Here is a 14,533-nt window from a genome sequence, read left to right as displayed (position 1 = left end):
TGTCTTAAGTATTGATGACTTTAAAGTAGTTTTCAGGGAATAACTCAACTGTTTAACAATGTGACTATAGTTTGGATGAAGAGTATATACTTCTAGGACTTGGCTTTCTTTTGTATAGTCAAGCCTCTCACTTGTTCCTAAGTCATAGTATATGCAAAACTATCTGTCCTCTGTGTTCAGTACCTTGTCTAGTATCTCAGCTACACTGGGATAGAGTCCTGCCTTATTTTCCACTCCTGACCCTGTGTCCTAATTACCACATCAAGGTTTCTCTTACATGTGGTTGAAACTTGACACCATGATTTTAAATTTCTAACTATTGCCTTTTTCTGGTATCACTTCCTTCAGAAAACATACAATGCTCATCTGCTGTGACTTTCTTCTGTGACCAATGTTTCTCTCTCACACTGATGCATTTTCACTCTTGTCTATGGCTTGCACATCCTTTTGCACAACTGCCTGCAGGTTTGTTCAGTACCTGTGAATGTGTGAGGCCTCTGAATCTTGGTCAATCCTATTTTGCATTGTCCTCTTATGAAATGAGTACCTCATATGACATCTAACTCAAGGAACTAGGCTATCATGCAGAATCCTTGTTCAGTCAAGTTAAATCATCCATGTATTAATTTGTAAGCATTTGTTTGATAGGAGATCATGTACTATTTGACAGGCCCTGTGATTATAAAGTCAAAGAAGTTATGATCCTTTCACTTAAGGAACGTAGAGCCTGCAGGAGAAATACATCAACCACACCACAGCACTATGGCAGGGGGATGTACAGGGTCCTGTACTATGGCAGGGGGATATACAGGGTCCTAGGGAAGCACAAAGAAAGGGGCCTTTGTAGCAGACTGGGGAATATGTGAAGGTAAGAAAAGACTTGAATGTGACCACTGAATAGTTTTAGAGTAAAAGCAGTCATTACCTAAATGGGAAGAATGGGAGAAAGGCATTTTCAGTTAGAAGAAATGGTAGGCTCAATGTCATGGAGGTATGAAACACCTTGGTGGGTTCTTGGAACTACAAGTGGTTCAAAATGGCTATAGTGTGGCCCTGGCCAGTGTGGCTCAGTTGGTTGGAACATTGTCCTATGAACCAAAAGGTGTCAGGTTCTATTCCCAGTCAGGGCACATACCCAGATTGTGGGTTTGATCCCTGGTTGGGGTGCATGCAGGAAGCAACCAATTGATGTTTCTCTCAATCATATTGATGTCTCTCTCTCTCCCTTCCTCTCTCTAAAAAATAATTTAAAACAAGTTATTGTATGAATTGCACTTAAAGGGGGATGGTGGTAAATGAGTCTGGGAGGTGAGGCAGGAGGCAGATAGTAAAATACTTTGTATATTAAACTATAGTTCAACCAATTTTAGTGTAGTCAATTTTCATTCACAGTAGCTATGGTTTATAAAGTGGCTATAAACACTGAATTAGCAAATACTGAACCATTGTTTCTAGCTTCCTGCCTGCCTTTGGTTACATTTCATCAAAGGATCAATATATAACTTTTTTGATGTGTGTTTGTCTTTAAAGACACCTTATTTAAAATATACTGTTGATTTATCAATATAGAACCCAAAGTCAGCATCATCCTTTCTAATAAAAGAGTAATATGCAAATTGACCATACCTCCACCACACCCACCAGCCACACCCACCAGCCAATCAGGAGCAAGTATGCAAATTAACCCAACCAAGATGGCTACAGCCATGGAGAGAGCAAGAGGCTTGGGTTTCCCCAGCAATGGAGGAAGCCAAGCTTTCTGCTTGCCCTGGCAGGCCCAGGCCTCCGCTCAAGGCTACAAAGTTTCAATTATAGAAGATAAATAAATCCCAGATCCCAGGGCCTCCGCTTGGGTCACCGGGGGGCATGGCAGGCCTGAAAACCACCACAGGCCCCTCACCTAGGCTGCCCCATGTCCCAAGGGAACCCCCACCCTGATCCAGGACACCCTTCAGGGCAAACCAGCTGACCCCCACCCATGTACCAGGCCTCTATCCTATCTAATCCTATCTAATAAAAGAACAATATGCAAATTGACCGTCACTCCAACACACAATATGGCTGCCCCCATGTGGACACAAGATGGCCACCACAATATGGCCAGCAGGGAGGGCAGTTGGGAGGGATCAGGCTTGCAAGGGAGGGAAGTTGTGGGTGATCAGGCCAGCAGGGGAGGGCAGTTGGGAGGGACTAGGCCTGCAAGGGAGGGCAGTTGGGGGCGACCAAGCCTGCAGAGGAGAGCAGTTAGGGGTGACCAGGCTTGCAGGGGAGGGCAGTTAGGGGTGAACAGACCTACAGGGGAGGGCAGTTAGGGGCAAACATGTTGGCAGGGAGCAGCTAGGCATCAATCAGTCTGGCAGGGGAGTATTTAGGGGGTGATCAGGCTAGCAGGCAGAAGCGATTAGGGGCAATCAGGAAGGCAGGCAGGCGAGCAGTTGGGAGCCAGCAGTCCTGGATTGTGAGAGGGATCCCAGATTGGAGAGAGTGCAGGCTGGGCTGAGGGACACCCCCATCCCCCATGCACGAATTTCATGCACCAGGCCTCTAGTTTATTTATAACTCCTGTCTGAACAAAGCTTATCTAATACATGTATTTCCCCCGTAAGGTATACGACAACTTCTTGCACTTAGGACAGCATTTCAGCACTTGAGGCTTTTCTTAAACAGTAAAATAATTTTTCAAAAAGCTAAAGACGTGGCACTAACTAAACTGCAGAAAGGAAACCTGTTCGTAGTGAAAGAGCTGAAACAGGAAGCAGAGCACCATCACCTTGTTCATCCTCAGCTAGAAACGTGTTTGGGCAACACAAAGTGCTCACTGTTCTGTGGGTGTCCACCAATGACCATGGAAGCACCACGAGCATTGACTTTGGAGTTATAAATTGTAGCAAGTAAGTGAATTTGCAAATATTACCAACAGAGTGGCTGTAAAACCTTGAGCCAAACAGATGAATGATTGTATCACCTCAGGCTCTGAGGGCATTCTTGACTACATTTAACATGACTAACATGTCTTCTCATAGAAAAATGGTCAAATGATGAAGTAAATATAGATACATAAATTGTTTAACTTTATTATCTGCTCCAATATAACTTGCCCATGATTTTTCATCTTGTCTTTGATAGAGGCAAAGGGAAAGGAATGTTATATTATTGATTTCAGGTATGCCATAATTCTTTTCTGAGTCATCTGATCCACAGAATAATACAGCTCTCTAATAATTCCTGCTGCTTTTAAGGTATCAACTAATTTGAACATTAATGCTTCACGTAACTGAAATCAAATGGATAGTTCTGCATTTATTTAAAAAATACATGATCCTTTTTTTTTGCTTCATTCTGCATTTGATAGTTTCATTCAATCATTGCAAACAGATAATCAGTATGGATCCCTGTCCAATTGTACTGTAAGGTTTTAATTTTGTTCTTAAGGTGAATGTGTATAGAAAATATACAGACCTTTGGAAAAAAGAGTAAGAGATGCAGCTGGGGGCACGGCCTTATCCAACTCTGAGGCTGGGGCTGTCTGGGGCAATGAATTCAGCTACTTGATCCCAAATCTCACTCTTTTCCCCAAGAATGTTTCATTGACTGTTAAGTGTTACTAAAGATTAAGTTAGGGGTGACCAGGCCTGCAGGGGACTTCATCTCTCAACTGAACATGTTCTCCAAGATTAAATAATGTTTGAAAACAAAGTGGTACTGTAGATGATATAAAAGAGTAATTAGTATTCATATAATCTTTTAACTATCATTTGCTACCAAAACATTTGCTTCTTATTGTGAATACACAGTCTGTTTTTATGATTCTTCCACCTGAATTATTTGATAAATTAGGAACAAGAATTTAAGTGACTATATTTTGTTGGTGAAAGAGAAATCCACCATTCCTAGTGGTATTTGTCTTATGGGAAGAAAGTAACTCTGTTAATATTACATTGGGGTGGAAAATCAAAACTAAAATAAAGCAGATAACACTGAGAAAATTTAGCTTTGTCTGGGAAGCCAATCCTGATCAATCTGACACCAAAGAGGATTTCTTTATCTGAATTCCCTACATCTCTGGTTTGACTCTACGACACTAACTTTGAAAGTGTAGGACAAGCATGTCAAACTTGTGGCCCGTGGGCCACATGCAGCCCACAATGAATATTTTTGCGGACCAGCCAATATAACTTTATGTAAGAAAGGTTTTAATAAAAATTTCATAACTTAATTTTTACAATATCCTGTTATACATAACTATTAATAATGAACTACAACATTCACTAATGACTGATTACTATAATCGTGTTGCATTCATTTCCTGTATGCGCCTTACACACAGGCGCACCATTTCTCTCCACTAATACTAGCAGCAAATATTTTAGCAGCCAGTTGCCACATCATTAGTCTTGTACTGACTTGTTTGGTATGCGCAACAGGAAATATTTTGCTTTTGGAAAACAAGAAAAATCGGTTTATTTGTGTTACGCTTATTAATTTGTGCGTTATTCAGTGTCTGGTAAGTTAATGTTCAAGAAAAATATTAATTTTTATTAAAATGTTCTATTATTTTATGTTAATGATTACTCATTTATTTTAGCCCTTTGTATTCAGTATGTCTCTATCGAAATAAACCTATGTTTCTATGAAAATTGAAGCTTTTGTTTTTTTGCAGCCCTCATAAACTTAAACCTTGTTTATTTGGCTAGTGTTAGCCTTTCAGTTTGACATGCTTGGTGTAGGATAACAAAGAATAACATTAAATTTTTATTTCCACTTTCATGCTTCAGTGCCTAAGAAAACACCCTGTGAAACCTCTTAGATTCTTCTTCTTCAAAGAATGCACTTATCATAGTACAATTTGCTTCTTTTTCACAGAAATGATAGATAGCAAACTCACTTTTGGTTTAAACTTACAGTATTGGTTGCATAGGTTGGGTGATAGGAGAGGTTAAAACCCCATTCCCAATAAAGGGTTTATCTGAGATGTTGATATGCCGATTAAATAATTTCCTTGTAAAAGGATTTTATATTTATTTACTCATGCTAAAACTTTGATTCCAGGTGGATATTTCCAAATATGTCATCTCTCTATATATATGTACCTTAAAATACTGCTCTGTTCTCTTCTTCCATCTCCAAGCAAATGCATCACTTATACTTCTTTTCATAAAGAGATAGTCATTATAAAGGTGGCAAAACTAGAAAGCAAATTAGTTTTATGATTTCACAGAATGAGCTGACTATGCATTTATTAGAACGTTTTCAGACTGCTTTGGAACTCTCCGAGGTAGAATAGTGGTCCATATAGTGCTCTCAGGGTTCCTTTATGGACACACACAATTGTTTTTGATTTCCTGCCATGGATATCCATCACAGAAATAGAAGTGATTAATAGCATTTTATCCACTAACCAAAAACATGTATAATGTATACCTGGAAAATATTCCAAAATAGAGGATAACATTAAAGTTTCAAAAAATTTCAGCAACTGAAAAATCAATATCAGTTGAGGAGAGAAAGCCATAAAGGTACTTTTAAGAGAGATGGAAAATAAATTTTTAGATTTTCATTAATTTTAAGGAGATAGTGGAAGAAAAAAAAACAAAAATCTTTAACAGAATTGATGGGAAATATTATTTCCCATTTTAAAATGAATATCATTCCAGGAATTTACTTATCACGTATATGTTCAAAACATGCATAAGATTTTCTCAAACTAAATAGGTTATTGTAAATGTTTTAAAAGGACTTCTACTCCCATTTACTTTCTGTCATCAAGCTACAAATCCTAGAATAACGGTGGTAGCAATGCAGAGAGAGTACTATAGACTTAGAAAAACAGTTGTACCCAAAATAGATTTTATGTTTTAGCAATTATAGGGAATCATCTTGCCTTCTCATCATATATCGACCATGAGATACAAGCAAAACCAAGAAAAGAGGTGAGGTGCTAGAAATGGCCCTAAAGCAGACTTGCAAACAGATTAGCTTTTGGGAACATTCTTGCAAAAATTATTAGTCTAGAAAATTTGCCTGATGAATATATGTTGAAAGGCTAAACAAAATGGAAATATCACTGTAGAGAGCATACTTTCATTCATTTATTACTTCTATTATGTATTTATTTATTCAATAAAAAATATTTGAGTTTCAGTAACTGGAAAGGCATGGGGTTAAGCAAATAAGAAATAACTTCTGTCCCCATAGAGAAGAAGAAAATTAACATTTGTTGAGGGCAAAGTATGGCCAGGCACTTTACATCTTATATCAACTCTATGAGATAGATATTTGTTTACCATTTCTCTTTTTATATCTGAGGAAGCTGAGCCTCATGGGTGTTTAATAGGTTGCTGAAAGTCACACAAACAGTAAGTGGCAGAGTTCAACTTCCAAAACACTTTGTCTCCAAAGTTCACTACAATATGGGCTTGTAATCTAGTGGGAAAGACAGAAACACGCACAAGTAGATGCAACACAGATAAGAGACTGTGACAAATACTAGGAGAGAGGCACATGGCACTTGCTCTGGGAGCAGAGAGAAGGAAGCTCTTCACCTGCTAGTCTCGAGGTCACTCTGGGAAGGCTTCACAGAGAAGGTGGCATTTGAGCTTGGTCTTGAAGATATAAATGGGGGAGAGGGAGAGAATTACAGGTAGAGACATAAAAGTGCATTGCAGGTTGAAGAAACAGCTTATAGTACTGCAGGGCTGGGAAAGCTATGTCTCACGCTTGTTTTCATACCTGAGTTTGGAATTTTAGAATATTTGACAGCATGTCTGAACAATGCCATGGCCCGCAGTCATTACAACACAATGAGGCGCATGGGCTCTGGGGTTAGGATGCAGGCTTTGAATCTAGGCTCTGCCACTTCCTAGTTGCGAGGCCTTTGGAAAATCATTTAAGCTTTGTTTGGTTAAATGGTTTTACGCATCATGAGGTTGTTTTAAGGAGAATATGAGTAGATACATGTAAACTGCTTAGCATTGACTCACTAAATTGGCTGTTAGGAATACTACATCCCAGTAATACATTCAGTCATTGCAGGATTTTCTTGGTCACTTTTTGCACCATGGCATTGTTGGAAGAGAACTGTACTGTACACAGTATTAACTAAACTCTCCTATTTACTCACCAGGCACAGTTTCAGCAACATTCTCTTTCTTTTCTGTTGGATTGCTGTTTTGTTAGACCTCTTCTACTCTCCAAAACATAATCTTCTATACTGCATTGCAAGACCCACTTGACTAAATGTACAATTTGGCAGATATACAGAATAAAATGTTTAGGTTTAGCAAAAATTACCCACCACTCTGGTAGCACATATGGGGAGTGGTATACAATGTGGCCTAGCCTGGTGGTTGAGAACCAACTTAGAGAGTAGGTACATTAGGAGTGGGGGAGGGGTACAAGGTAAGGAAGATAGTGGCAGGAGAAGTCAGTCAGGTCATGGTCAGGTTGGAAAGGAACTGGGATGCCATGTTGAAGGGCTTGGTCTTGACCATGCAGATATGGAGAGCCATGGAAAAGAATGACAGTAGGTGCATGGGCTGAATGTATCCCTCTCAAGTCCCTATGTTGAGGCCCTCCCCCATCCCCCTCAGTGTAACTGTAATTGGAGATAAGGCCTTTAGGAAGGTAATAAGGTTAAGTGAAGTTATCAAGGTGGAGCCCTAATGTGATAGGATGTGTCCTTATAAGAAGAGACACCAGAGATCTCCCTCTGCCATGTGAGGACATAGCAAGAAGGTGGCCATCGATAAGCCAGGCAGAGAGGCTTTAGCAGAAACCCACCCTGATTGCACTTTGATCTCACACTTCCAGCCTCTAGAACTGAGAAGATAAAGTTCTATTGTTTAAGCCACTCGGCCTATGGTATTTTGTTAGAGCATCCCCAGAAGACTAATACAGTAGGAAATCAGCATAATTGGATTTGAGATTTAGGTAGATAACTAGTGCAGTGCAGAGAATTGTTTTGCATATATATATATTTTTTGTCTGGTTAACTCTATACATTTTTTGAAACCCTACTGCTCTGAGAAGAGTTCTTGATTCCTTAAGCTTGATTTTAATGTCCTTCAATATGTTCCCATAGTATTATGTGAATACATCTATCATAATAATGTATCATAATTCTTGACTTTAATTGGTTATTTCCCCCACTAGATTGTAAACTCCTTGAGATCAGGAACCACATTTTATCTTTGCATTCCCAGCATCTAGTACTGTACTTGGCATAGAGGAGTCTCTCAACAAATATCTGTGGAATTAATAATTCATAAGTTAATAGAAGAACGTGGGGCAAGGAAACCAGTTCTAAGATACTAATATAATAGTCCATTAGCAGAATATCCACCTGCAGCTTATACCATATTGTCTTAATTGTTTGACAAAAGATGAAACAACTGATAATAGTGTATCTTTAACATTTTATTTCAAATCCCTTCCAAAATGATATTAAATGAAACTTTAACTCCAAAAGTGCTGAAGAAATAGATTTTTAATGATTTTTGCCTCAATGAAAATGAATCTTCTTCCCTCACTTTAAGTCCTAGTATAAATATACTGTACCTAATATCCTCGAGAGAGAAGAAAATGCTGACTGTTCTAATTACCTAATTTGTTTGGAGGAATCAGCAATAGTCCACAAAGAGAATTAATGTGATCAGCAAACTCAAATGCATTGTTTTGTAATTTATGCAGAATTCCCGATAAGTCTTTCAGAGTTTGCCAATATGTGCAATGATTAAAGACATTAGGCCAAAACAAATCCTCTGTCTTTGCCTTTATAGTACAGAAACAGTTACAGGAATGGAATTTATCCATTAACTAAATAAAGTATTTCTATAAATCACTGTATTAATTGCTGACTTAAAGGCTGTGCCCACATCGTGAAAAGCAAACAAAAGATATTGCCAAAAAGAGACTTGTCTAGCTGATTTGACAACATCAATGTGTTTAATTTCAGCCCTTAGTGGAAATGGTGACAGACTCATTCCTCTGTTCACTTAATTTTGATTTATTGAGACAGTCAGTCACATTCATTTTTTCCTGATTTTATAATATTTCTGTTCTTAAAACATTGTATATGGTTTGGGAAAGTATGTGAATCCATTTTTCTCCATTTCCCTCTAATTCTGTTGTTCCTATATATCCTGGGCTTTTGTAGAGACTGAGAATAGGCAGTTAAATAGAATTTCTTAATCTTCAGTTAAAATTCTAACCAAGGTTTTCTGTTTGCTCAAGCAGACATACCAGACGTAGAAAAATTTTATATACAGATGTTAAAAAAGAATAATTGGGATTATTTAGAAAGCTTAATGAAAATCAGATGACCTTCTGAAATGTTGACCTACCTTTTCCAGATACTTTTTTTTCTCCTCCATCTTTAGGGTTTCAGCAATGGCATCCGTTCCCTCTAAAGAAAATAAAGTGATATTCAATCTGAAATACTTTTATCTTGATTTTACAATAATATTGATATAAAATTGCATAAACATTAAAAGAGTAGGAAGGTAAACACAAATATGTACTATGTCTTAAAACTTTATAAATCAGATTCATAAATAATTGGAGATGGAATTAATTAGCTATGGCTGCAGAACAACTCTCATCTTTAGAAGATGAGTACGCCTGAGTCCAGAGACAAGAAAAGGTATTTGGTATCAGAGATTCCAATTTCCACAGCCCTATTCAAGATGTTATAGGAATAGAGGCATTTTCCTCTGAATAAATAGGGTGGTTTTTGAGGCAGGGTTATGCCAAAGGGTAAAGTTGTATCTTTATATTTCACATTTTCTTAATCTTGGAATCAGAATGTTGAAAGGCATAAAACTTGGTACTTACTGTTTTTCTCAAGGGAAAGAGACTGCAAGTAACTTTTCTCTAAAAATTACAAAAGAATATAAATCATTAGAAAACAACAGCATTAAAGGTATTTAAGCTTTCTATACCTATAAAAACAGTTTCCATGTCTTAGGCCTTGCTAAGATCTTACAGGCCAGGAACTTGGTTCCTAATGTTAACTCTGCCTTCAACTTCCACTAGGAATTTCATGTTTGAACTCAATTATGTAAATGACTATTTAAAAAAAAAGTTTTTATTTATTTCAGAGAAGAAGGGAGAGGGAGAGAGGGATAGAAACATCAATGATGAGAGAGAATCATTGATTCGCTGCCTCCTGCACACCCGCTACTGAGGATCGAGCCTGCAATCCAGGCATGTGGCCCTGACTGGAATCCAACCCGGGACCCTTCAGTCTGAAGGCCAATGCTCTATCCACTGAGCCAAACCAGCTAGGGCTAAATGACTGTTCTTAATATCCTTTCAGCCAAGATATAATAACATTTCCCCAGATGCTTCTATACCGTTTGGCCAAATAGATGCTATAGAGCAGTGATGGCGAACCTATGACACGCGTAGCCATTTCTGATGACATACGGCCGCATGCCGAGGATGAAACATTTGCTGCTCCTGAGGATGAAACATTTGCGACTAGAGTCTTGGAGTTAGTTTTTTCCTCAAAGTGACACACTACCCGAGTTATGCTCAGTTTTTTGGCGAAGTTTAACACACCAAGCTCAAAAGGTTGCCCATCACTGCTATAGAGGATACGTTAAGATGTACTTTTAGATATAGCAAAGATACCACTGATCCTTTTGGGTAGAAGAATTGATGAGAAATTTTAAGAACTATTTGTATAGAGTTTTAGATGTCAAATGATTCTTATTTTAGAATTAAATTTGATAGATACATGGATAAAGTTATGGTACATATATACAATGGGATATTAGCCATAAATAATGAAATCTTGCCATTTGGGGCAACATGGATGGACCTTGAAAGTATGATGCTAAGTGAAATAAGTCACACAGAGAAAGACAAATACCATATGGCTTCACTTTAGATGTAGAATCTAAAGCACAAAATAAGTGAACAAACAAAACAGAAACAAACTCGTAGATACAGAGAACTAATTGATGATTGCCAGATGGGATGGGAATTAGGGGATGGATGAAAAAGGTGAGGGGATTGGAAAGTACAAATTGCCAGTTATAAAAATAGTCACAGGCTGTAAAGTAAAGCATAGGGAATATAGTGAATAATGTTGTAATAATTATATATGATGGGTACTAGACTTGTGTTGGGGGGATCACTTCATAAGTCATGTAAAAGTGTAATCACAACGCTGTACACCTGAAACTAATATTGAATGTCAACCATCAGGAAAAAAAAAGAAAAAGCATTATGTTCAGCAGTTTTTCCTGGGAGGGGCTCTGGTATCTTCCATGTTGACTGAGGCGGAGGCAGACATGAAAACTGGAGGCAGCTACTCACCAGTGGCGCTGCTCTTAGAGGACCCGGCCACCGGCAGACGCTGACTGCTGCAGCCCGACAGCACCAACTGGGATTCGTTAGGAGGATACATTGACGCCGAGATCCAAAACTGCTTGGCCAAGCTGGTGTCCTTTTCTGAGGAGCCACTGAATACTAATAATCCCTGGGGACAAATTTCACAGGGCTTCTTTCCATGGCTAGGGCATGCACTGGGCCTCGCTTCCATGGCAACTGAGGACGCTTCTCCAAGCTCCCCGGACCCCTCTCCCAGCCCCGCCTCTCAGAGAACCTTCAAGTTGGCAGCAACAGGCCAGGCCGGAAACCCTTAGTTTCCACCGAAGATGTTGAGGTCCAGCGCGCATGGGTGGGCCCTCTGAAGCCCACGTCTGTAGTGACCACAGGCTTCGGGACCAGTCTTAGATGGAGTCCAGATAGGAGAGTCAAAACATCAACTGCGGGCGTGTCTTGTCCTGTTGGAGTCAGTGGGGAAGCACTTCAGCGCTCATATTGTAGGTCAGCCTTCTACTCTCCTCCCCTATTCTCCAACTTCCATTCCCCCAAAGATGTCCCAATAAAGCTTCCTATTCCTTAGCCTCACTGCCCCAATTCCCCCTTCAAAACCAATTGTCATAGCAGCTTTGGTTGGAGAATTAAATAGGGCAGTTCGCATTCTATTGGGAGCTAGAGGTCTCAACTGGGCCAATGGGTACCCAAGTATATAATTTTTGTTTTAATTCTCTCCCCCTCCCCCATCCTTTAAGACAAATCTTAGGAAAGAAGCTGGATTTAGATGAACTGCATTTACTAATGGGTCCCACTAAAGCCTGCCTAGACTGCAAAAGTGTAAATGATTATTTAAAGATGTCTGAGAGTCAACTCAGTCCTTTCACGAAAAATAAAAAAAAAATAATTGTTAATGTAGTCTTATAGAAATATTAACAAGTGCTTGTGAATAGCTTTCCTGGGAGATTTTGTTAATCTGGGAACGATTTAACCATTTCAGAGATAGGAAAGTTGTAATTACTGTGGCAGGAATTGAGATGATCCCCATAAAGGCAACTTAGGAAATGAACACGCGCTGATGACAATTTATGTCGGCATAGCACTTTATTCTTTCAAAACACCAATACAGTCTCATGGAAAAGATACTTCAAAAGTTGATAATCACAAATCTATACAATCACCCAATCTATCTCAAAATTTTCTGGTTATGAGCCTGATGAAATACTGAAAAATTGTATATGAAAATACACTTGTATTTCATTACAAACATTATATATTTAGCAGCTAAAATGTTGATTCTCTCTTGGCTGAGAGAACTGGCAATATTACTGTGTCCCAATCCCAACTCCCCCAAGTACATTGATGTGCCCAGGCGCCTTGTTTGGATGAGTTCCCAAATCTTTTTACTTGGCCGTGTAGTTAGTGATTGGTACTATTAGCAATCAGCTAACTACACTGCCTAGTAACTAGACTCACAGAAAACAGTTTACTTTCATCACAAACTGCAGTCTCAAGTTGGCGCCCCGTGCTTTGTGACGCGTTAGTCATTGGTTGAGCCGTAGCTCACTTTAGTTGGTGGGTGTGTGAATGCCCTACTAAGTAATGAAAAACCGGCAGGATTAATCACAGCTATACCGCATTAAACGTCGTTACAAGGGGCGGGGGGGGGGGGGGGGGGGGGGGGCGGGAGAGGAGGGGGGGCGGGGTCCTCCCAGCAGTTTGAAAGTCTGTACCTTACAATTAAAGCCATCAAATCCCACATATTTCGCTTTCCTTACACGGGATTGCATAATCTTGCTTTTACTCCTTAGAAAGGGGAGCAGTTTAAGTGTATCTAGAAGCAGTGCCCCGCCCCCCCACGCCTCGCCCCGCCCCTGAATTTTCAGGGCTTTCCTCGCACTTGGACAACTTGCTCGCCAAGCAGCGGGAGGCCCATCAAATGCTGACGCATCAGATCTCAAAGCGCTGGCAGCTCGCTCTGCTCAAACGCTTCGGGTTGGCCCTTGGCCGCCACAGCGACGTCCTCTCCTCTCCGGCGCGGCGGTGATGCTGTGCCTTGTTTTGATGGCAGTGGAGTTAGTGATTGCAAGCACAGAGCACAATCAGCTAATTACACTGCCTACAAACCGAGCACCGGCGCCCGCAGGCTGCAGCTCCAGACGGTCCGCAGCGCCGACGCCGTGTCCCCGAGCCGGCGGCCCGCAATCGCCACCCGCCTCGACCCCACACTTCACCCGGGACAATGCCCGCAGTGCCTGGGCGCGGGGCCCGGGCGAGGCTCTCGGGACGACGCCACCGGGCCCGCCAGGGACCCACCTGGGACCCAAGCCCGGCTCGCAGGCTGCGCTGTCCCGCAGGACTCGCCGCGTACACCTAGCGTGGCACGGCCAGCGGGCGGCGCTCCAAAGGGCACCCGCACCTCCTGGGCCGGGCCCCCCAACCCCAGGTGGCTCCCGGGAGCGCCCGGCCGGCCGGCTTCACCTCTGCCGCAGAGTCCGGCTGCCGGCCTCCGCTGCCCCGCAGCCTCCCGCACCTCCCAGGGCCTCCTCTAGGTTCCCTTCTCTTCTCCTGTCCCCTGCGCTTTCTCCTGCGGCTCCCACCGCCCTCACTCCCGGGCGGCCCGACGACTTCTCTCCAGTTCCCAGCCCAAACCCTAGAGCCGGCTCTCTACCCCGTGCGCCCCGCAGCTCCGAACGGCCAAGTGATAGTGGCCGTGGCCGTGGCGAGCCAACCGCCCTTGGAACCCCGCGAGGAGGGGGGCGGGGCGGGCACGCGGGCTGGTGGGGGAGGGGCCGGGGAGAGAGCGAAGGGAGCTGAGAAGGGGCGGGTGGCGGCCCCTGGAGGGAGGGAAGAGGCCAGGAGACCAACGCACAGCTCCTTAGAAAGTTCCTCTACCTGCTGAGACTGGAGGGCCTAAGAGCTCCTTCTCCCCTCCTCCTCCCCAAGAAGCCCCAGGACCCCACTTTTCATGCCCATCCCCATTAGGGAAGACAGCTGGCCTGGTACCAAACTGAAGGCTGACTTTTCCCAATGGAGATAGGCCTGGACCCTGACTTTGAGGGTTTCATCTGCAGTCTGTATTCCCCTTAAACGCTGGGAGGGCCCTGGGGTGAGGTGGAAGGCTGATCTTCTAGTCAAAAAAGCGAGCCAGGAAGCTTGTTACTTAGAGCAAAGTATGGCCCTCATGAGATCAAGGCCATAGTTTTAG

General features: G+C 41.7%; 1 protein-coding gene and 2 non-coding genes across 3 annotated transcripts in view; all 3 read right to left on the bottom strand.

The window, feature by feature from the left end:
* Positions 1 to 14,052, bottom strand: part of HOATZ (HOATZ cilia and flagella associated protein) — a 36,167-nt gene extending 22,115 nt beyond the window's left edge. The window contains exons 1-4 of the mRNA XM_028137240.2: positions 13,997 to 14,052; positions 11,323 to 11,792; positions 9,832 to 9,870; positions 9,342 to 9,403 (exon numbers count right to left, since the gene is read on the bottom strand). Coding sequence (XP_027993041.2) covers positions 9,342 to 9,403; positions 9,832 to 9,870; positions 11,323 to 11,548 — 327 coding nt within the window. The 5' untranslated portion in view covers positions 11,549 to 11,792; positions 13,997 to 14,052. The remainder of the gene's footprint in view (positions 1 to 9,341; positions 9,404 to 9,831; positions 9,871 to 11,322; positions 11,793 to 13,996) is intronic.
* Positions 12,720 to 12,798, bottom strand: MIR34C (microRNA mir-34c). The gene has a single exon (NR_129114.2). It is a non-coding gene; the product is annotated as a microRNA mir-34c (primary transcript).
* Positions 13,377 to 13,458, bottom strand: MIR34B (microRNA mir-34b). Its single transcript, NR_128964.2, has one exon. It is a non-coding gene; the product is annotated as a microRNA mir-34b (primary transcript).
* Positions 14,053 to 14,533: the final 481 nt, after the last annotated feature.

Source organism: Eptesicus fuscus, chromosome 13 (genome assembly GCF_027574615.1).
Source record: "Eptesicus fuscus isolate TK198812 chromosome 13, DD_ASM_mEF_20220401, whole genome shotgun sequence".
NCBI lineage: Eukaryota > Metazoa > Chordata > Mammalia > Chiroptera > Vespertilionidae > Eptesicus > Eptesicus fuscus.
This window is presented reverse-complemented; position numbering and strand designations above follow the sequence as displayed.